Source organism: Sparus aurata, chromosome 4 (assembly GCF_900880675.1).
Source record: "Sparus aurata chromosome 4, fSpaAur1.1, whole genome shotgun sequence".
Taxonomy (NCBI): Eukaryota; Metazoa; Chordata; class Actinopteri; order Spariformes; family Sparidae; genus Sparus; species Sparus aurata.
In genome coordinates, this window is record NC_044190.1 from 35,708,011 (window position 1) to 35,731,795 (window position 23,785).

At 45.4% G+C, this 23,785-nt stretch overlaps 1 protein-coding gene across 2 annotated transcripts; it reads left to right on the forward strand.

Annotated features, from left to right (window-relative positions):
* The first annotated feature begins 948 nt into the window (after nt 1-948).
* Nucleotides 949-14,099, forward strand: sall1a (spalt-like transcription factor 1a). Of its 2 annotated transcripts, none has more exons than XM_030415215.1 (3): nt 949-1,937; nt 7,778-11,178; nt 12,267-14,099. In XM_030415215.1, the coding sequence occupies exons 1-3, from the start codon at nt 1,865-1,867 to the stop codon at nt 12,705-12,707; spliced, it is 3,915 nt and encodes a 1,304-aa protein (XP_030271075.1). In that variant the 5' UTR covers nt 949-1,864; the 3' UTR covers nt 12,708-14,099. The 2 variants fall into 2 exon arrangements, with proteins under 2 accessions (XP_030271075.1, XP_030271076.1); XM_030415216.1 differs by lacking the exon at nt 949-1,937 and adding an exon at nt 4,720-4,869.
* Nucleotides 14,100-23,785: the final 9,686 nt, after the last annotated feature.

Below are 23,785 nucleotides of genomic sequence, written 5' to 3' on the forward strand. Positions count from 1 at the left end.
ATAGCTGACACAAGAGAGGACCAGATCCATCTCGCCTGCAGCCGCTCTTTAAATATTCAGTGAAAAATAATGGCATCCGAGGCGCATCACCTATAGTAACATTATTATCTTCATTTCTCAAAATCAGCCCGACTGAGAGCTTCGTTTGTCTTTTTCAGGCAATAAATCTGCTCGACCGAGGCGCTCGCACGGACGCTCCTGCGGGACCTCTTGCCCTCTTAAAACATCCCCACTGAGTGCGCGCTCCTGTGGGCGCACGATACAGGGCGACGATGATGATGATGATAATAATAATAATATCAATATCAATAATAATAATAATAATAATACAATTTGGAGAGCTGCTTGTGGCTTATTTACAGGCTTGGCTGACACATTGTTTTCCTGCTTTTATCAGTTTACTGGCTGCGTCATATTGTGGAAATAGAAATGAAAAGGCCTTGAAATCATCGGGCTCTCAATAAAAGACATCACGCAGTCACTCATTCTGGATTTGCTTGCACACGTCCCCGCTGGATGGCGACGATATAAAGACAAACAAGTTTTATTTTATTTTTTTTGTATTTATTTTTTTTTGTTCTCCCTGAAAGTTTAAACGGATGTTCGATGACTCCACGTGGAGGTGGAGCGCGAGACAGAGTCGGCTCGCTAACACAAATAAATGTTTTGGGGCAGAAATTAAAAGCTGTATTTCAGATGAACAGACTTGTCTCCGCTGTCTTCACCGCTGATCATCCCCGGCGCGCACAGAGCGTTTGGATCTGCTGTGCGCAATCAGAGAGAGAGAGAGAGAGAGAGACAGAGAGAGAGAGAGAGGGGGGGAAGGAGGGAGGGGAGGGGAGGAGGTGGAGGTGAATGGCAGCGTGACTGAATAGCCCGGTGACCAATCAGATCCTCGATGGGCCGGGCTCCACATTGTCCCAGTGCTGCACGGGCCCTCAAAGTTTGTTTATTCGCGGAATGCAGTGTGTGATGAAAACGTGTTAGTGAGTGACCCCCCCTCTTTTTTTTTTTTACGACTAATAATAATCAAATGAAACCGATTGGGACGTCGGGACGCGCCGTGGACTTTTTGGGAACGCGTACCGGTGCCATTTACGCACGGAACATGCTCGCGCGACGCTGCGTCTGAGCGCACCGGGAGAGCCCCGAGAACTCTTCAGAGAGTAGGTGTCGGTGTACAACACAACAAGAGCTGAATTACAACGATCTTGATGCGAGAGCGGAGGACGGGGGGAAACTACCGAGCTGCGGAGAGAGAGAGAGGAGAAGAAGAAGAGGAAGAAAGTTGGTTGGAGAGATCGCGGAGTGGGTTTTTTTTTTTTCTGTTTCTTTTTTGAGTTCCAACTCCGTCCACATCTACCGGAGGAGGGAAGACGGCACAGAAAGAAAAAAAAAACTGCGATCGCCTCTTGATCAATGTGAGAGATTGAAAGATACTGTCGCAGGCATTGACTCGAGACGCTGACATTCCCCCGTAGTGGTCGAGATAAGCGGTTGACTCGGCTAACAGAAGGGGTTAACGCCGTATCTGAAGGGAGAGTTTGGAAAACCCAGCCTTTCTTCCCCGTACGGATCAACTCATTGGGTGGGAGCTGAGAGAGAGACAAGAGTCCCCAGCAAATCAGGAGCTAATTGATTAAAGAGACTTCATTTGAATAGGAGGGGGGCTGGCGAGGTGCCAATCGCCTTTCAAAGAAGCCCCCCCTCCCCTCCCTCAACCCCCCCTGTATGATTAATCGCAGAGCATTATTGATAATCATAACGGGGCACATGCGCGGTGGATGGGCTCGATTTACGTAATTTTTGAGAGGGTTTTGTAGTCATTTTTTTGTATTCTTCGCCTGCCGATGTGCCAGCCAGCATGTCGCGGAGGAAACAAGCGAAGCCGCAACACTTCCAATCCGACCCTCATCTGCCCTTATCGGAGCACAATGGTGAGTCCAAGTAACCTCTCTGCTGCTTCCAAAGCCCCGAGCAGCCCGGGAGAGTCCCACTTCTCTCGGGCTGTTTTGGTTTTTTTTCACCGAGCATGTGTCGGCACCAGACAGTTCAGAGTGAATACTTTGAACTGGACTTCTAGGACTTGTGATTTATATTTTTTTTTGGCGAGGTTCTCTGCAGGTCTTTGGTGATGAAAGTGACACTTTTCGGGGAAACAAAAAAAAAACTTAATTCTCACGATTCCTCCTGTTTTCTCCAGTTCACTTAATTCTGGTTTTAAAGGGGAATTTAAACCCACGTTTATATATATATATTTTTGACACACTAAAGCTTCTATTATCGATATTATTCAAACTTTACTATAAAAGATAAATAAGTTGAAGATGATAACGAAAGCAAGCCACATTGCGCGTTTCTCCTCAGCGTGTGTGTGTGTGTTTAAAACTTTGAAAACTTTTTATTCTGCTCTGTAACTTTATATCTTATTTTAAAATCCTCTTTTTAAACTGTTAAACGGAGCAGCCGGCTCAGTTTTTTTCGCTCCTCTCCGAGGCTTCCCTGCGTTCAGCGGTGCTGCGCCGACATGGACCACCCTGTCGCTCCTGCCCCGGACTCCCAACTTTTCTTTCCCCCCCCCCGGACACAGATTATTCCCACCATCAGCCCTAACGCTGTGAACTCAACGTTCAGTGTTTTCCCTCTATTATAAGTATTTAAAAACAACTCTTTAACCCCCCGTCTGTTTGGACACTATCTCGCTTTTCTGTGCGTAAAAAAAAAGTTGGACGAAAGGAGGTCAAACTGCTGCAGAGAGCGCCGGTGAACACACATCCTGAAAATATCTGCTTCGGTTTTTACTCATCGTTCACAGTTTTCTGTCCAGCACAGAAAAGTCTCACTCACTCTGAGACACACTCACACACACACGTATTGTGTTTGCTTTGTTGCAAAATAATTAATACTTTTAGAAAAAAAACAAAACCAACATAGATTATTTATTTTTTTTAAAAAGGCCTTTTGTTTTTTAATCCAGCGCCTTTAGAGAGGCTCCACGGTTGGAGACGATCTCTGGCCTCCTGTGTAAAATACAACTGTGATTTAAAAAAAAAAAAAGAAATCTTTATTCTCAGAGTGAAATCTCTTGTAACGCTGCTGTTGTGCTTAAAAATGTGAAATCGGTTTTTATTTTCTCACAAAGCGGTGTTCAGAAGGATGGAGATGGTGGATCTCTGGAGGCCAGCAGTCGAGATGGAATATGGAGAAGAAGAAGAAAAAAATTACAAAACTGTCAGAATTGACTTTGAGATGTTGATCATAAATCTAAAAATAATCCCCGGTGTGATCATCTTGTGGGAGAATAACAGCTGAGTGTCGCAACAGGACGTTGCGTTGTAACGTGTGTTGACGTTGATGACCGACTTTTGGACTTTTTTTTTTTTACCGAGAAACAAAACACTCTGCTTTTATTTCTCCTCGAATTCAAAGACATTTCCTAAATTCAAACGGAGTCTTATCTTTGCTCCGTCCTGCAGGGAGATCGAATTTATCCTCCGCAGCATTTCATATTTTTCGTTATTACAATTTGCATGTTAAAAAAGGAAACGAAGATCTGACTGTAATAGAAAAATTAATACATGCAGATTTAAAAAGAAAAAGAGGTCATTTCTGTTACCTGTTGGAAAATGTAATATACGTGATGCAAAGTGCTCTCAAAGCCACATTGTGTTTTATTTTTCAGTGCAGCCTGAAAAAAAAAAAAAGCAAAAAAAAGCATGTGCAGGTAATTCTGAGAGAAACACTTGCTTCTTTCAGCACACACAGCCATGAGCAGAAAAACGGGATCTGCCGCTCCTCGTTTCACGTGATTATTTTTAGTGATTAATGCAAAACCCAGTTAATTCCTGAGTGCTCGTCCTTTTTTTTGTTGTTGTTGTTGCTGCTGCTGCATTTCCCCCTTTAAATCTAATAAACTTAATGAAGAGTTACTTTTGTCACCAACCCTGTGCAGACTGCAGGAAAAACAACATTTCTTCAATTATGTGCAGGACTCTGCTGCTGCATGTCTGAATCATTGTTGTGTGTGTGTGTGTGTGTGTGTGTGTGTGATTATATAAAAAAGGTATGTCCCATGTTGTGTATTTTTTAAAGTTAGAGCTGCAGAGTTAAACGTGCTGCCTGTTGGAGAGCTTCTGCTGCTGCTGCTGCTGCTGCTGCTGGTGCTGCTGCAGCAGCCGGAAGTGAAAAACAGAAAGTCATTGTGCTTTGTAGCTGAATCTCAGTGATGCTGAAAGGGGGCCGTGGTGACTGGGAGGTCGGGGTGGGAGCCGCGGAGGGTGGGATGTCGAGCTGTTTTAACCTTTGCCAGCGTCCCTCTGTGTGGAGGTGATGGGAGTTCAGGGCCCCGTGTGTTTCCCCCGCTACCTCGCCATTGACCCCGCTGATCAGAGCTGCAGGCGGCCCAGCAAGGCCTCGGCTTTTTATTTAAGCGTGTGTGTGTGTGTGTGTGTGTTTGAGCGTGAGGCCTTATCAATGTTGTGGCCATCCCCCTTTCGCCCTTATCAGAGTGGCCCCCCTAGAGGGCAGATTGGCAGGGCAGCCCCCTTGTTCCCCCGTGCAAACAAGAGCGTTGTCATGTTGCCAGTGTTTATGTGGCATGGGTCTAAAGGTGTAGCCTGGAGGACTTGCTTTGCCTCTTTTTTTTTTTTCTTCTTTTTTCCCTCCCCTCCCTCCCCTTAAGCTTTAAGCATGTCACCGGGGCAGAGCTTCTTAGATTTGAGTCTTGTCCTGGACCACGGCAGCTTTAGTTGGAACCCCATCTAGTGTTCAGTGGGATGAGTCCTGAGGGCTTGGAGACGATGAGAGCAGAAACCCTCCTGAAGTTACAAGTGTCAAGAGGCTCACAGAGGCCCCCCGCGAAAAAATAATGTAGGAACTCTCTCAAAGCTCTCCGTCAAACTTTTTCCGACTAATCCTTCGCTTTTCTTGTCTCTCAATATTCAGACTTTGGTCAATCTCTTTTGGGACTCTGTCCTCTGCTCTTTGTCTCTCCTGACGCCCTTTAGCCCCGGCGCACTGCTTACATTGTGCTTTTGATTCTATGGAAGTTTTCTTTTTTTTTTTTTTTTTTACAGACTCCCATCTTTACACCAGCTTGACTTTATCTTAATTTTAATTCGAAGTTAATCCTTGCTATTTTGGGAATTAAGCCTAATGCTAGCATCTGCGCTGTTTGCTATACTAGCCTTATGTGGACAGTGGATTTGTAGTCGTGCATTGATTTAGTTTTGATCCTTTCTTTTCTCAGTGTGTGTGTGTGTGTGTGTGTCGCCATGTAAAGTAAAAAAAAAACAAAAAAAAAAAACACAACACTGCACGGTTCAAGGAGCAAATCTGTCGCCGTGTGAGCTTCTAAAGTTATTGCTGAAATATGATTCTAATGTTTTGCAGCTGTGAGGGCATTATTATTATTTTATTCTTTTTCTTCCCTCACATTCCAAACTTTAAGAAAGAGTACGTGAAGGGAGAAAAAAAAAAGACTGTCCGCTGCTGCATTGCCACAAATTTGATGAAAGACGTTGCTCCACTTCCTGAATCAGTCAAATGGAAACGCACAGATTGTTTTGGAGGGGGGGGGGGGGAGATAAATGTGATCTCTTATCTCTTTTCCTTCTTCTGTTCATTATGTGTTCTTTTGGGGGTTTTATCGCTGTCATTATTTTGCATTTGAGTGTGAAAATCTTTTGATTCGTAGGATTTTTAAAAAACCTAAACCTGCACAGAATTTTGTCATCTTTAGAAATAATTTAGATAATAATGATAAAAAAAACATTGAGGCCCTTTTTTTTAAATACGTGCACGAGTGAAATGTTTAATTTAATTTCACTGTACACCCAAAATGCTCTAATAGTATTATGTGTAGCGTATTATTTTTCATATCCTCTGCGTATACACACACACACACATGATCTATGTATTTATTAATTTTGCATCTTCCAGAAGTTTATTTGTAAAAAGTTTTTTTTTTTTTACTTTTTCAAATGCCTCCTGTGTTCATCCTCCTCGCTGTCATATGATTGAATTTTTTCACACTCATTTGAGTACAGTCAGCCTCGAGAAGAAAAAGGAAACGTGTTTATTTTAATCCTCACATTTCTCACACGATGAATCAAACACATTTTTTTTTTTTCTCCTCGAAATTAGCGCTCGGGGTGTAGGTAGACGGGTGTGTGGGTGGAAGTGGAGAGAGGGAGGGGGGGATTTAACATGAAAAGTTATCATTAAAGTTGAGTCTTCCCCTGTTTGCATGGTTTGGTGGTGTGAGGGCCAGGGTTTACTGTCATGGCAACTTTGCGTTATCTGATGTCTCTGAGCAGAGAAACATTGAGGGAGATAATCCCTGAATTAAACAGGATCTGCTTTGAGTCGACTGAGATGAGCAGGGCCAGGCTGTGCCGACGATCCCCGCCGCTCCCATGCTGCGCGAACAATGGGAAGGCATCCTGTCTCTCTGTGGGGCAGGGCTGCACTTCTCTGGGTTTCATTTGCAAATGAATTCTTGGCCCTGATGAAAGTATTGAGGGGCCGGCGCCACAATGAAAGGAATTCATAGCGAAATGCAATTTGTAAATCAACTTGTATGTTAAACAGAGAGATTTGAGTGTGACAAAGAGGGGAAAGAATAAGGGGAAAGTCTGGAGCACAGCAGTGGCTCTGGGGGCAGGGTGTCGTCTTGCCTGTTTCACTCCCTGACTCGTCCTGTTTATCGAAATGGAAAATTAAAAGAAAAACCTGTTTCGCTGTTTGAATTCTCATCTCCAGCGACAGCAGAAGTTTCTGCGTCCGTTCTGCGCATTAAGTGAGCCGGATGTGTCCAGTTGCTCAGTTTTGGCCAAGTTTGCAGTGCATGGATTCAAATTCACCGGCCGACTCTAAAGTTTTGACCAAGTCGTTCATTTGAACAAATAGTGTTTTTCGTTGCGTTTCTCCTTGAAATAATTCACTGACTGAGTTGCTTTTTAGATGGTTTCTAATGTTTTGTAGTCAAAGTTCAGTCGCAGTTGCAGAAAATAAAAAGTCTGGTGACTTTTAAAAAATTCAACTTCTTATTTGTTTCGTCATCCGCGACATTTGTCATATCACGATTTGCTTCTCTCACTCTTCAGCCTTTTTTTTCCGCTTTTGTTTTTTTGCTTGTTGTGTTTTAATGTGTGCACGTAACAGCCTGGACGCCACAGGCTCTGTTGTTCCTGTCTCGCTGTGACTGCAGCCTGAGTGGATACAAATTAGTTTAGTGACATAGATAACCTGTCCAAGATGCCCATAGTTGGCTGAAAATGAGCAAAGTTGACAGCAAATTGAAAGTCTAATAAGTCCTTCAAATGCTTGATTTGCGCCGAGTGGACAAGTGGACTTTGAAGGGCATGGAATATAGGAAATCAATGCCTTTCTATGAAATTTCATTAAGACCCAATGTCCTCACTTCACTCTATTCTATATTTTGATGGATTATCTGGAGAAAATGATTACCTTTGGTCGGGCTGATGAAACCCAGATGTGCATCTTCAAAGATCACTTTTAAGCAATATTTGAGTAGTTCCCATTGATTTTGTATCCTTTCTTATCGTGTTTCAGAGGCCACTGCATTGAATGAGGCCTTTTCTCATTTCTGTTGGCTTATTGTTGCCTTTCGATCGTTGTTTTTGTGAGCACATCAAGGGGATAAGTGTAAAACTGATTAACTTAAGATTAACAACAATGGAATTTGAGGAGATAAAGCTGCTTCTTCAGCTGCAAAACATTTCTAATCACTAATCCTCTGTTTCCTCTTTTTCAGGGGACACAGAACTTTGCTCAGAGGACCCCCCCTGCAAGGAGTCAGACGCCCACGTCTGTAGCAGATGTTGTGCTGAATTCTTTGAACTATCAGATCTTGAGGAACACCAGAAGAATTGCACTAAGAATCAGTTAGTTCTGATAGTGAATGAAAATCCTGCCTCCCCCACCGGAACTTTCTCGCCTGGCTCTCCTCCACATAATCCCGATGACCAGATGAATGACACAGCTAATAACACTGATCAAACAGAGTGCAGTGACCTTTTGGAGGCTCACACTCTTGAAAAAGACGAGTCCATGGACGTGGACGTTTCCGGAATGAGCAGCGGTCACGAAGAGGAAGGCAGTCACACGGAGAGCGGGAGCCCCATCACCACGGTCGGGAGCAGGGTCACTTCTGGCCCCGCAGTCGGTACTTCAGCTGTGTCTGCCCCTCTACCTCAGCTCAGTAACCTCGCTGAACTGGGGAACTTCTCCATGATCAACAGCAATGTCATCATTGAAAATCTGCAGAGCACCAAAGTGGCTGTGGCCCAGTTCTCCCAAGAGACCCGATCCACCGGGGGCCCCAGAGTGGCAGTGCCGGCCCTTATGGAGCAGCTCCTTGCCCTTCAACAGCAGCAGATCCACCAGCTGCAGCTCATCGAGCAGATTCGCCATCAGATACTGCTACTGGCCTCCCAGGCCCCAGAAATGCAGGTGCCCCCAACTTCTGCTCCAGGCACAATGGGGCCTGCTGCCAACCCACTGACCACACTCAGCTCACATCTCTCCCAACAGCTGGCTGCAGCCGCAGGCCTAGCGCAGAACCTGGCCAGTCAGTCAGCCAGTATTAGCAGCCTAAAGCAGCTGGCTGCAGCGGCACAGCTACCTCAGTCCAACCCGAGCAGCAGTGAGACATCTCAGAGCATTAGCACACTGGGGCCATCAGCAGTCAATGCCCAGTCCTCTGACAAGAGGCCGAGTCATATGAGCAGCCTCCACTCTCAGCTCAGCAACTCCTCACTAGCTAAGTCATCCACGCCAGCATTTGGAATGCGTAGCCTGTTAAGCTCTGCAGTGAATCCCCTTCTACCTCAGCCCCCACCTGGAAACCCCTTGTTCTCCAGCTCTCTGCCCAGTGTTGGCACCACCGTAGAGGACCTCAACTCTTTAGCAGCTTTGGCCCAGCGGACAAAAGGCAAGCCGCCAAATGTCACTTCATTTGAACACAAGAGCAGCACCGACGAGGCTTTCTTCAAGCATAAGTGCAGGTTTTGTGGCAAGGTGTTTGGGAGTGACAGTGCCTTGCAAATCCACCTGCGCTCTCACACTGGCGAGAGGCCGTACAAGTGTAATATCTGTGGCAACCGCTTCTCCACACGTGGTAACCTGAAGGTGCATTTCCAGCGTCATAAAGAAAAATACCCACACATCCAGATGAACCCTTACCCTGTTCCTGAGCATTTAGACAACATACCAACAAGCACCGGCATTCCATACGGCATGTCTATGCCCCCGGAGAAACCTGTCACCAGCTGGCTGGACAGCAAACCAGTTCTGCCCACTCTGACCTCCTCAGTCGGCATGCTGTTGCCTCCAACCATGCCGAGCCTGCCGCATTTCATAAAAAAGGAAGATCATTCAATAGCCATAACTAGCCCTTCTGTTACTGCAAAGAGTGACTCAGGTGCTGCTGAGCCTTCAGCTAAAAGTAATGATGTAGTGTCTGAAGAGGTCGAAGGTGCAACTCTGCCTACCTCAAATGGAAAAACTGAAGAAGGCAGCCACTCATCAGGCTTAATGACAAATGTGAGCTCTGCCTCAGAGAGCACTGCCGACTACGCAACATCCAACAGCCCGCCCATGATGACCAACCCACTTATGCCTCTTATGTCTGATCACTTCAAGGCTAAGTTCCCCTTTGGAGGCATCCTGGATCCTCTCCAGGGGTCGGAGACCTCCAAGCTACAGCAGCTCGTGGAGAACATTGACAGGAAGGTGACAGACCCAAACGAATGTGTCATCTGCCACCGGGTGCTGAGCTGCCAGAGTGCCCTGAAAATGCACTACCGCACTCACACTGGGGAGAGGCCATTTAAATGTAAAGTCTGCGGCAGAGCATTTACCACCAAGGGAAATCTTAAGACCCACTACAGCGTCCACAGGGCCATGCCTCCTCTTCGAGTCCAACACTCCTGCCCTATTTGTCAGAAGAAGTTCACAAATGCTGTGGTCCTGCAGCAACATATTCGCATGCACATGGGTGGGCAGATCCCCAACACCCCTCTGCCAGAGAGTTACCCAGAGTCCATGGTCTCTGACACCGGCTCCTTTGAGGAGAGAAACTTTGATGATCTGGAAAACTTCTCTGACGACAACATGGAAGGAATGGAGGAGGGCCCGGATAGCAGTGTGCCAGACACACCCAGGTCGGCTGATGCCTCCCACGACAGTCTATGTAACTCACCAGCTCCCACTGAAATGGCGTACCAGGAGGGTCAGGAGAAACATGGCCAGGAGAATACCATCATTAATGAAACACAATTGCTACAAGCCAGCCAAATCAAGGCGATGGTAAATGGCTTAGTTGAGGGGGATTGCCTCACCAACGACTCCTCGTCTCTGGGAGGGGATGTTGAAAGCCAAAGCGCCGGGAGTCCAGCTGTGTCAGAATCTACCTCCTCCATGCAGGCGCCATCCCCCACCAGTTTGCAGCCACATCTACGCAAATCCCCCAGCCTCGAAGAAAGGCAGCAGAGGGCATTATCCTTTGAGCACACCAGTGCAAGCCTTCTGCACTCACACCCCTCCAACATCGGAGCCCTGGACCTGACATCTGTCAATCCCTCAAAAGACCCCGTTGGCATGATATTTGCCTTCCGTGAGCGTAGCACCATCAAGAACACATCCTGTGACATCTGTGGGAAGACGTTTGCTTGTCAGAGTGCCTTGGACATTCACTATCGAAGCCATACCAAAGAACGACCATTTATTTGCACGGCCTGTAACAGGGGTTTCTCCACCAAGGGCAATCTCAAGCAGCACATGCTGACACATCAAATGAGAGACCTGCCCTCACAGCTCTTCGAGCCCTCAAACACCAGCCTGTCCTCCAGCCCGACCCCGTCACTGCTCTCCGTCGGCTCTCTCAACAAACCAGAGGTCAACGGCTTCCTCCATAGCTTCCACCAAGAGAGCAAGGAGATGCCCCCTGGCTTGGTGACGTCATCCGCCTCCACTTCCCCAGTGCTTTCTTCCGCTCCGCCACGCAGGACACCGAAGCAGCACTTCTGCAACACCTGTGGGAAGTGCTTCTCCTCCTCCAGCGCTCTACAGATCCACGAGAGAACCCACACAGGGGAGAAACCTTTCGCCTGCAGCATCTGTGGTCGGGCTTTCACCACCAAAGGAAACCTCAAGGTAAATGTTGAAACTTTCACAATGCTCTTGGTCTCCTGAAAGTTTTGTGCGTGAGAATGTTTGTGAAAAATGAGTCTCAGGGCTGCTATTTGGTTTTATAAGGCGTGTCGGTGCATTAGGCATCAAGAGGTGGTAATGTTGTATAATTAATTAATGGCACAGACTCTCCGAGAAAAAATGACCTTAGTGGAAACGCTGAATCACACGAGTAATATGATTATTGGGTAGAAATTCCAGAATGTAATCAGCTAAGAATGATTCAGTGCACAGAATTAATTATCTGAGGCAATCATTGTGCGCTAGGTCAGTCTGTAGTTTTCCATGACGGACTCTCTGAAAACTGTCACAGGCCTAGATCGTTAAGGAAAAGATCCTGCGCAAACATCTACAGAAACTTTGGAGAATCATGTGAACTTAAAATAAAAGCACCGTTGTTTTTTTGTGTGTGATAATCCTTAATCCCAAAAGAGGAATTTGGGACACATGTAAATGATTAATTATTAAAGGTTGTAGTAAGACAAGCACTGGTCTGGTACAGAGATTCCTGTGTTTTTAGTTAAAGTTTCTCTACTAAAACTAACATAAAAAGTATTTTGTAGTAGGTTTTTACATAAAATACCTTTACTTGAATGTGTCAAGGATTATGAAACAGAAAAAAAAAAAATGTCTCTGTCATGTAAAAGGGTATTGGCAGAGGTGAAACGTCACATGCAATCCCGCCCAGCCCGATGAAACTGGACAGTGCAATTTAACCCTCCAAACCCTGTGCTCCCCCCTGTGAGATGAGCAAATTAAGGTTTAGATTAAACAGCATGTGTCAGTCTTGCCAAAATAAGATGTTTACACCATGCTGGTACCTCTCACAGCAAAGGCAACTAGCTGGTCTGCTGCACCCAGGGTGTGAAGCTATTTTAATTTGGAGTCGAGCATTATTATTATTTTTTCCATTGCATCATCTCATGTGCAGCTCTCGTGGCCAAGTTTGTAAACATCACTAATTTTCATCCCTCTCATTGCTCTGTCTCTCTCCTCCTTCCCTTTTTGTATTCGCCCTCTCTCTCCCCTCCCTCTCCCTCTCTTCGGTGTAGGTTCACATGGGCACACACATGTGGAACAGCGCTCCCGCCAGACGTGGCCGCCGGCTCTCCGTGGACGGGCCAATGGCCTTCCTGGGTACCAACCCGGTTAAGTTTCCTGAAATCTTCCAAAAGGACATGGTATCACGGGCAAGCAACGGGGACCCGGCTAGTTTCTGGAACCAGTACGCCGCGGCATTCTCCAACGGGCTGGCGATGAAGACGAATGAAATCTCCGTCATCCAGAATGGAGGCCTACCACCCATGTCAGGCGGCGTGGGGAACGGGGGCAGCTCTCCCATCGGCGGCCTGACCGGCAGCCTAGACAAGCTGCACAGCATGGAGCCCAACGCCGCTCTCGCTGGTTTGGAGAGGATGGCCAACACAGAGAACGGGGCCCACTTCCGGTTCACACGCTTCATGGAGGACAATAAAGAAATCGTCACCAGTTAGAGCGATTGCCCCTCTGGTTGCGCACAGACACGTGAAGGTGCCTGACCGGCATATTGTACACATGTAGACACACACACAGAAGAAGAAGAAGAAGAAGAAGAAGAAGAAGAAGAGAAAGAAAGAGAACAAGACAGGGACAAAATCAACTGAACTGCTTTGCTCGCCATCGAATCTTTACGAACACGAGTGTGAAGACAAGTTGCTTTTTTTGTACAATGTACATGTTATAGTTTTAAGGAGCTTATTTATTAGTGATTATAACCTTGCTTGAGAAACCAAGTGGAAGCATTAACAGTTTAGGTTTTTGTTTTTGTTTTTTAAGCCAGAATGGGTATGGGTGCTTAAAAAAAAAAAAAAATGTGCTTTTTGAAAACTTAGACTATCTGGATAGATATCCTTACCTTGGCATTAAGTTATTTTTCTGTCTGTAGTAGCTATAACCGAACTGTCGATGTTCATGTGATGCATTAGCCCTGTAATAAGCAAACAGACTTGCTGTAAATAATGTACACTGATCTTCTGTAGATGGTCTAACATCTGTGTGTTCATGCCCTCCCCCTCCTCATCCTCCTCTCCCCCCCCTCAGCAAAAACAAAACAATGAAATTCAGGCAATGGGACTAAATGATGTGGTAGTTCCTTTTCTTTCCAGTTGCTATTTACCATTATTTTATTTAAGGAAGACAAAACATTGAAGTTTGCTACATTTCAAGGGTTTCTTTTTAGTGTTAACTCGTTTTGTTGTTACTGTTTACGTGTATTGTACTTTCTACTTTTTTTTTTTGTTTACTTCCATATTTTTTTTTTTTCCTCCTCAATCTCTCTCTTTTCTTTTTCCTTTTTTTTTTTTGTTGTTGTTGCTCGTACTTTTTTGGTATTGTTGAAAGCAAAAGACAGAAGGGAACAGAAGTCGGTCTGGCCTACATTTCCTGGTTTTCTGGGACTGAGACAGCCAAATCAAAAAAAAAAAAACAAAAAAAAAAAAAACGAGCAAAAGGATCCTTCCTTTTAGTTTCTTCGCTGGATTTCCACGTTGCTGCTATGTCCCAGCATCCTCACTGACATCAAGTGCAAAAACGTTGTGTGTGTTGACGCTTCTGTAAATACGTTCAGATGTGGAAATACAAACTCCCTCGTATGAAAAAACAAAAAAAAAAATGTACATATAGCTCACACAAGAGAATTCCATCACGGCCAGGGGACAAAAATGATAGTGTTTTTATAAATATAAATATATATTGGGTTTGACAACCTTCGGACTGTTACATGCACTTTCTTGGAAAGTTGGAAGATCTTTATGGGTCCAGTTTCTCTACACTTTAATACCTACTAACAACTAAGATACTGTAATTCTTTACTCTAATAATCAAATACATCAGTTTTCCAAAAGAAACAATGTGTGTGTGTGTGCTTTTATTTCCCCCTCTTTTTTATTTATCATGTCACTGGGAAAAAAAAAAAAAACATAAAAAAAAAACATGCTGATCATCATTTATTTGTTTTTTTTCTTCATCAGTCATTTAATAACAGAGGAGCAGAAAAAAAAACTTTTGCACTGAAGCAGTTTTTACGCTCCGCAGCTTGTGTGTTTTCAGTCCCTCTGCAGACAAACAGAAGCAGAACCGGCAGCTTGGACTCCTTGCTCTTTTAATTGAAATCATGATCGCCGTTTCGACTTCATAATTCCCGTTGCCAATCCTTGAAATCGCCAATTAATCGCTAATCCTCTCGGAATCAAGCAGGACCGGAGGATTTTTTTTTTTTTTACACGCAAAGGGAGGGAAAGATTTTAAAAATAAATAAAACATCTCAGCGGGGATAAACACTTGATTTTTTTTTTTTGTGAGTGGTATGAACACTTGAACCACGGAGGTGTTAGTGATGCAGTTCCTTTCAGAGGGAATAAGTACACGTTTCATTAAGAATGCGACGATCTAATTATTTGGCACAAAAGAGCCCCCCCCCCCCAAAAAAAAGAAGTTGTCAAAACGATCACACGGTCGCGAGGATAAAGCCTCTGACGTCTCTAAAGGCTTCTCTCTTTTTTTTTTTCTTCTTTTCTTTTCTCCTTCTTATTCAAACTGATTTTTCCCCCTTTTGTATTTCAACAGCTGCATTTAATTTAACACATCGTTGCACATCCTGCAACACAGGATCTGTTAATTTCTGTCCAGCATCCTCGGCGCGCTCTCTCTCTCCCTCTCTCTCTCTCTCCACCTCCTCCTCCTCCACCTCCTCCTCTCCTCCTCCTCTCCAACAAAGCCGAAATCCCCAATATTTACGTTTTGTATTTCAAGACGTCGGAGCTAAATGATCCTTGCCCACAGTGCCTGTTTTCATTTTTTTCTTTCTCTTTTTTTTTTTTTGTTAACAGTCACATCTGTTCCACCGAGCTCTGTTTGTGCAGCACGTCGGCTCCCTGAGAGATTCCTTCAAAGACAGACAGAGAAATCAAAAACTGCCCCAAATAATCCAAATAAAGAAACTTTAATTTATATCAAAATCCTCTTCTTTTTTATTATTATTATTATTATTATTATTATTATTATTATTATTATTATTATCATCATTATTATTAATGCTTTATTTAATTCAAGATATCAGTAATTGGAATAATACAAAATAATAACACATTTACTTCTTACTAGAATCATATTAAATATTAAATAAAAAAATATGTGTGTGTTTAAGATGATATTTCCAGCTAAAAGCATGGTGACTCATATTTTTGTGTTTCTTCCATTAATACGCTGGAAACAGAAAATGTACTGTACGCTTCTTCCTCTCCCTCTCTCTCTGTCGGTGTGAGCAGAACCCCCCACAGCACCGAGCATTGGACCCGGCCTCTCGTTTCCCCGCTTTAAGTATCGATTGAGCTGTGCAGTGTTACAGAAACACTTGAATCTCAGGTGGCAGGAATGTGTACAATTGATCTCTTCCACTGTGGCTCCCAGCAGTGGCTTTCTTTCTTTCTTTCTCTTTCTTTTTTTTTTTTGCTCCACAACACAGAGCACCACAGGAAGAGCCGGGGCGAACACACTGAAACACAATCGCTCCAGACTAAGAGGGGGCTGTCCCGGTCTGCCCTGTTCACTGTCACTATTTATTGGAGTGCTGCGAGTCTCGCCGGCCGCTCTGCAGCCACGCTGACAGTGGAGCTCTCAGGCTGTTCTTTAAATTATAAACACACTCAGAGGACAGACATCCTGCAGCTTTACACAAACACACCACTAGATATTCTGATTTATTCCTAAAATTCTCTCCAGTGCTTTTTGTTAATTATTTTATTTTAGTGTTTGCTTTTTGCTAAATGGCTTGATGGCCTTTTTTTTTTTAGCTGCAGTGTCTGGAGAAGATGGGAACCATCAGCAGAGAAACATTACTCTCCTTAGCTGTGAGCCACTCCTGTCCACTTACTGTACACTTGAAGGTTCATTAAAGGCTTGGCCTTAAGTAAGGGCTGTATGCACAGCTGCCACACTGCAAAAATAACATCATTTGTTTCCACAGCAAGTTCACTTTTTGTTTTGTTTTTTTCAAATGTAATTCCAGTTGAGGTGATCGACGTCAGTCTGCTTTGTTTTGTCCAAATAATAAGGAGTTTTTTTTAATTTCCTAAATGTTTTTAAATGTCTTTTTTTGGTATTTAAATTTTTGAATAAGAAAAAAAAAGACCTTTAAATCAAAATGTCATCCAAAAACTGAGGAATGAACACCATGAATTAATGTGTGTGTGTGTGTGTGTGTGTGTGTGTGTGTGTGTGTGTGTGTGTGTGGTGTGTGTGTGTGTGAGGAGATAAGGAAGGACAAACAAACAAGTGAACTGCTTCTTGACTCGACAACAGAAGCATCGGGAGGATTTAAATCTCTTGTTTGGTGTCCTTCGTGTGCAGGTCGGCCTCAGATGATCTTGAGAAGCCGGAGACGTCCCCCCCCCCCCCCCCCCCCCCACACACACACACACACACACACACACACACACACAACACACACCCCCTCCTCACATCTCCTGTCTCGTGCTGTCAGCCCTCCCGAGTCGATACAAACCGTAGCCCGGGGGCCCGGCCTGGACTCCCCACTGAGGTTCTGGCCCACCGCTGGGAGATCAAAGACCCCGTCAGGAACAATGGCGGGCCTCATTTAGCCGGCCGCGGTTCACTTTCCACCCGGATGCAGCGCCACACCTGCCCACGCTGTCAATCACTCTCAGGTGATGGACCTGCCAGAACATACTTCTTAAGTGCATTTACATGTTTGTCTGTGAGTGTAAGTTTGGTGAACAATGTTAGGGTGCGTTTGTTTCCTTCATCTTGACCTCAAACAGACAACTTTGGTGGATAGATGATGTCACAGGATAATTTCTTTCAGAATTTAGTCAAGAAAGTGTCTCCTGCTCCTTACTGGGGTCAAATGAAACACACATTTTGATATATTTAAAGTATGAACACGTCACGGTGCTTCTCACCGATGACACGTCTACCTTGAACGCTCCCAACGTGTTCTGTAGTCGCATTTAATCGTCTGACAAAGTGATGATTGTTTTTTTGTGTGAGCCTCTGTCCTAATTTGCGTTGTCGTTCTCCTCCAGCCATTTCATGCTGGTTTTATCTTCCTGTGGTTCCCATCGCGCTTCCTGTGGAAAAAAAAAATGGAGCCCGTCTGCAGCAGCGTGTACACAGCTGGTTGGAAGACAAGACCCTTCCAGATTGTAAGTACAAACATGGAGCGGGAGGATTTCTTTTTTTTTTTTTTTTTTCAGGCCTGCGCACTCTCACACTTATCACAGACGAGCAATCAAAGTCTTCGAGGGAAAAAAAAAATACCCATCAAAACCAGACTCCTGTTTGTTCACCATTGAAGTCGCGCTTTGGTCTTATGAGGCTTCTGGAGGTTTTGTCTTTGCATGGTTTATTTTTATGGCACGGCAAATCTGGAGACTATCCAAATGCCAAGGTCATTTATCTTGCGGTTCGTCCGCCGCTTGGGCTTTTTTTTTTTGGTGCGGTGAGAAAGAGAGTCGCGGGCCCATATTGCGTTTCATGACCTATTGTGTCAAACGAGCGACCCCAGACAAACAGGTGGGAGCCCTGATGTGAGCTCCTCGTGGACTAGACTCGGCAAACTTGAGGCTCCCACTTCCCCCCTCCCTCCCTCCCTCCCCCGGCCCCGGTTCTTTAATAAGGCACTCATGCTTGCAGGGCGAGCGAGCCGCGGCGCTCGGATGGGAACCTTCAGGGATGCTAATGAACGTACAGTAAGGGTTTGTCTCACGCACAGAGCTCCCGCTATCTGCGTCTCCCAGTTTATCATCGCCGCCGAAATTGCAAGGCCGCTTTACAAGGGGGGGGGGGACATTTACCCCATTGTGATGCTAATTCTTTAAAATTTGATGTCTAGGGTTTGTTCTCTCGGGTCAGGGTAGGTTTATGAGACGGGCTCTTTTGACGGAGTACAACCACCTTTTTTGTTATCGTGGTAAAAACCTCCAGTCGAGCGTTGCCCCCCCCCCCCCCCCCCCCCTCCCCCCCCGCCAGAAAAGGCAAATTTAATTTAATGTGCGTTTTCCATTTTACGATGAATCACACGTCTCCTTGTTTGATACAGTAGAATGGAGACGGATCGTCTTTCTTTGGTTTTAAAGAGCAGCTTCGAGATTAAGTAGGCTGATTGTGGCCCTTTCACCATCAGAATTACAGTTGGTAACCCAAGCCAGGCCCGTCTGCTCCGGGGGGCTGAGACACACACAGAGTTGGGGACGCTCTCTGTTAATGTCATCTCGCAGATTCAATTTCCTCCGCGCGGTCTTCCCACCTCGAGTCCCACAACCTCTGACACATATCCTTATTCTCCCCTCCGCGGTGTCAAAGCATGCTAGTGAGATGGAAAGATATTCCGCGGCCGCTTGAGATATTGATATCGAGCGCGGAGATGGGGTGTCAGAGCGACTAGGAAGAAGCCCTTCAGCCGCTTGTCAGGTGTGTTTGATTCCATAGGTGCTCCGGAGAGGTGTCTTGAGTTTATTGAATTTGTCATTTTCGGGCCTGGGAGTGAAAAGGGCACCTGTGTGCCGCCGTGAGCCCCCCCCCCCCCCCCCCGCGCCAGGACCGCCACCCACATCACACGATGACAGCTGATGTGCAGGGACAACCCTGAAGCTGTTGGATTTCTTTTTTTTTTTTTTGTTGAAAGCAGTCCATCAGCCCGTGCGTACATTATTCATCAGGGAAACAGCTGAAAGGATATTTACTTTGTCAATTTTCTCATAAAAGCCTCCTCGGGCGACAGAGAAGTCACCCGTGGTTACAGCAAGAAAAACGTAGCTATTTCGGAAAGGCAGGTTCAGACTCAAATTGAAGGCTGTTGTAATTGTGGATACCGGCCACCCACATGAGTGCTGGATCAAAGCAGAAGGCCTGATACAGTGGCTGAATATTCAGCGACGCTACTGGAGTGCGATAGCTTCTTCTGCTCGGTCTCGCTGACTGTGGGAAAATGAAGAAGGGTCTGATAGAGATTTCGCTCCGTTTCTGCTGTGTTTTATGGGATTTAGGTGGGGAGGTGGGGGGTGGGGGAGGGAGGCTGCTGTACAATGTATCTAACAAGTGAAGATCACAGATCTGCCACCCACTCCTTCGCAAAATACTCCAGTCGCGGTCGGTTTTCTCATCGGACGTCTCGTCGCAGGCGAAGAGGAAAATGGTTTCCTCTGTGAAATGTGTAATCAAATGTAAGATAAGAAATGCATTAGGTCATGGCAATTCCCACAGTGTGCCGTTTGATATGGAGATGTGTGTGTGTGTGCGTGTGTGCATGTGTGTGTGTCTGTGTGTGTGTAACTCAATTGCACCAGCAGAGTTGGATGTTTGACTCCCACTGGGTCGGCGAAAACTGCATCACTCATCGGATTAAAGCAGCCACTAAATGGCATATGTTATGATTACATGATTTCATGCATGTGTAAGCATGTGTGTGTGTGTGTGTGTGTGTGTGTGCTGCCTGTGTGGCTGTTTTTTTTGTTGGTACATGCCCTCCGCATGCTCAGTTAAGTCTGCGCCACCTGTGATTAATACCAAATATCCCAGATCTAGCAGGTTAATGTTTAATCAATCAACTGGGAGGGGGAGAGAAGCCTCTAAACGGGGTCTAGTTTATTTTTAACCACTGTATCGCATTAAACGCGCCGAGGTTTTTAAACGCAGCCAAAGCTCATTATTTTTTTTTTTGCCTTCGGCTAATGTTTACCAATCCGTGGTGAGAAATGCCTCACGCCGGGCCGGCGCGCTCGTTATCCTACCTGGGAAAAAGAGTGAGTAACGGATCTCTCGGCCATCGAGAACATGATGTTTTTCAAGCTAAAGGTAATCGCCTGATTTCATTTGTGCCCCGACAAACGGAGTGAAAACAAACTCTTCTTCGTTTCCGCGACCGAGTAATCCGAATAAACAAACAGGGACGACGCAATTTCATACTGTTTTACTTTGTTTACATGTGGCGGACCCTGCCACCCTTTCTAGCATCAAACAGTGGTTCCGGGGACCTTATTCTCCTCTGAGAGCAGCCTGTTTATTCACTTATGGAGAAAATAAACACGTGCGAGTTTGTGTGATCACCTCATTAAGATTGCAAATGTTAAAACGTGTTTGGATTTCTTCTGCAGAACCACACGTTGCCCCCCTTTAAAGGACAGAATGTACAAAATGTACGGTAAATGGCGGCTTCTGTCGAGCAAGTGTTTTGCAGCGGCCGTGTAGCTGCCTGTATTTGTGATATCTGTAACAGTTGAGCCGCTGCAGCCGGGTGCTTCCTCTCCGCTGTGTGACTTGGCTGCAGCACTCGCGCTATGAAATCAACACCCCACTCAGCAATAATGCTCTCTGAGGCTTGGCCAGTTTACTAAATAATCGATCCAAATAAAAGCAGCAGATAAAATTGACTGACCCTCATATACTTAATTATTGCAGCTATTTGACCAAATAGCATTTTTCAGGATGCTGTGTGTCACAGGCCATCAATATTCCCTTAATCGCTGTTAGTTATTGCCCTACTTTGTTACTGCTGTGGATGGCCGGTCTCCAGTGGTCAGTTTGGCCCAGGGCAGCGAGGGAATGAGATGCTAAATGGTTGCGCAAACAATTTGATTATGCTGTTTAATTCCCGTCATATGGATCTGCCGGGCCCTGCTGATGCACTCATTTCTGCGAGGCTGTACAGCAGAGTGCTGACCTGCCTCGCTCACGCCAGCGGCCCAGAAAAGAGCTGCTTTTTCCTCCACGGCCTCGGGATCAATAGTGACCGCTCCCTGGGTGCGGGCTGGTGTCTTGCAGGTTTCACCTTTTACCACTAACCTTTTAGCTCCTGCATGATGTTCGACATCCAGTTCCAAGTTCAAATTGCTGAAAGGCTCTGGTATGCTGCGTTCGAGGCCTCTCAGTCTTTACCTAGCTTAACAAGGTGTTGTAACACGAGGAGAGTTAAGGGTTAACTCCCCCCCCCCCCACTCCGGTCGAAAGCCGACCGCCACAGCCAAGTGAAAAATGAGAAATGAGCGGGGCAAGCTCTCAGGGCCTAGTTGCCCAGTTCCCAAAATTAACATTTCAATTCAAAACCAATAATAACGCATTGTGTCTGGCATGAATGAGTGCTGCTGCAAAGGGAAGGCGATACCTCCTGTTCCTGTGTCAATGAAAAAGCTCCTTCATCTTCTTGCTAAAGGGCCCACACAGTCTGAGGTCAGCCAGTCAGCCTTGGTTACACTGCACAGGCATGCCTGGGTGGACGGCTCGAGCTTCCCGGTGCCTTTACAAAAGCCAGGAACTGCAAACACACACACACTCTCTACACACACACACACACGCATACATACATACACAGAAACACTCGTGTCATGCTCTGCAGGAGGTTGATGGCTCTCAAGTTTGTCCAAGAACTACTTAAGATGTTGAAAGAAGCACACGTTGTGTTCTTTTAAAAAAAAAAATGAGCTGCAGTTTCACCAATTGTAATATCATGTGACCTCTTCTGCATATTATTGCTGAAACATGATAATTACATGCGGGTTGATTATCTCTACGTGGACTTTCCCTCCGCCGGTGGGCCTTGTGACGCCTTATCTGCGACGTATTCAGTCTAAAGCGCGTTGTATCTTGAGTGTCTCTGTTCACGTCGAGCCCCTTCTGATATGCTCATTGACAGCAGATCTCTGGCAGTCGCAAAGGGACCACAGACCAACACTGTGTTCGGGAGGGGTGGTGGGTGGTTTGGCCATCTTGGCTTTGGAGAACAGGATCGGGAGCCAACCTCTGTGGCTCTGCCAAGAAGGTGTCGGAGGCGACCTCTGCTACATGCTCCCCTCCATCAGAGAGCACATTACCAGTCCGTGAGGTGAGAGAGAGGGACACGGGGCAATTTCAAGAGAGCGCTGTTGGCTATTTCTACCGAGACTGAAGGAGCGCAGGAGCCTATCTGCTAGCTGTCTGCTCCGAGTGATGCGGGCCGGGTTTAGTGTGAGTGATTCCTTACATGCACTGCGCTGTCTGCAGGCAGGGAGGCTTGTCTGGGTGGGTTAAACTCCCACAGCTGATGTTTCACTTTCCTGTGGTGGCGTACGTGGACGGTGTCATCAGCTGAGTTTAAGACAACAAAACCCGAACCAAATGTCATTTTTTTAGGAACAAGCAAGCTGGGAAAGTGAGCGCCAGCTCCGGTGGTGAGGAGGATTTGACAGCGTTATTAATCAGAAAGCAGAAATCTAGAATATTTAGTCGATGTGTCAAAGAAAATTCAGTGTAAGCGCCAGCAGCACAAAGAACCAGTCTCATCTGAAAACCAAATCATTGTTTTTTTTCTTGTAAAAAGAAAAAAGAATAACTAAAAAAAAAAACACCTCAAGAAATAATCATAAGTTCTCCAAAGAGGACCAGGAGTGAATAATCGTACCAATCATGTTGCAGTTGTTGAAAGAAGTAGTTCGGCATTTCAGGGGAGGATATATAACATTTAATCAGCGAGCTTTAGAGGTGCTGGTAGGCAAATGTTGTTATCTTTGGACGGAGCCGGGCGAGTCATATCCCCCTGATTCAGTCTTTATGCCCGGCTAAGCTAACAAGCTGCTGGCTGTAGCTCCATATTTATCATCTGACTCTCGGTGAAGAAAGCCAACAGTTGCATTTCCCAGATAACAAAACCAATCCCATAATAGTTAGCAGAAGCCTCGTTTACATGAGAAGCATGCTGCACCACATTAATCATATATTTGCTTTGAAGGTGCAAAATGTACGAACTTTCGTTTAAATCATTCAAAAATGAATTGACATTTTTTAAGAAAGACCAGAGTGACCATAAGTGAAAGAAGCAGAGATATCTACTGAAGTTAGCATGCTAACCAACTAGCCCGTGGCTAAATCACGAGGTGATAGCCTGAAGGTAAACAACACCAACAACAGCAGCACTAGCTGCACGGCTAGCTGAGCTAGCTATCATGGCAGCTAAAGTTGGCAGCTACAATTAGCAGCAGTTAGCGATCACTCTGTAAAATAGTTCTGCATCTTTCAACTTTCGTTTTCTTAAAAGTCACAGTGGTATTTAGGGCAGGTTTGCAGATTTGTCACCAGACAGAGATGTGACATCTGTCACCAGCTTGTGTATTAGCAGTAGCATCTATGGTTTTACATTTTATTATTGAGCTTCTATTCTGGAAAAACACAGAGGCACAAAGGTGGGAATTATGTCAAATTAAATGAGAAGATAAATGCCAGGAAATACCAAACACATTTTTCTACGTATTAAAGTTTTACTGTTGCATTTTCATTTTGAAGTTGTTTTATTGTCCAGTAAACGAGTGCCCACCTGCTCATGACCTGACGTATCCAGGTGTGAATGTGTGTAAGATGTGAACATAAATTCAAACTTTTCCTCTCACTTAAAAGTGACAACACAACGGCCTCTATAACACGCTCCTGACACAGAACCCTCACCTTGCCCAGGCAGCGTCTTTCGGCTGGCAGTGATGACATCAGCGCTCCCAGCGAAGAGGCCAGCTCCACTAATAAGGCGCTGTTGGGATTGCCGCCCGCTTAGGTT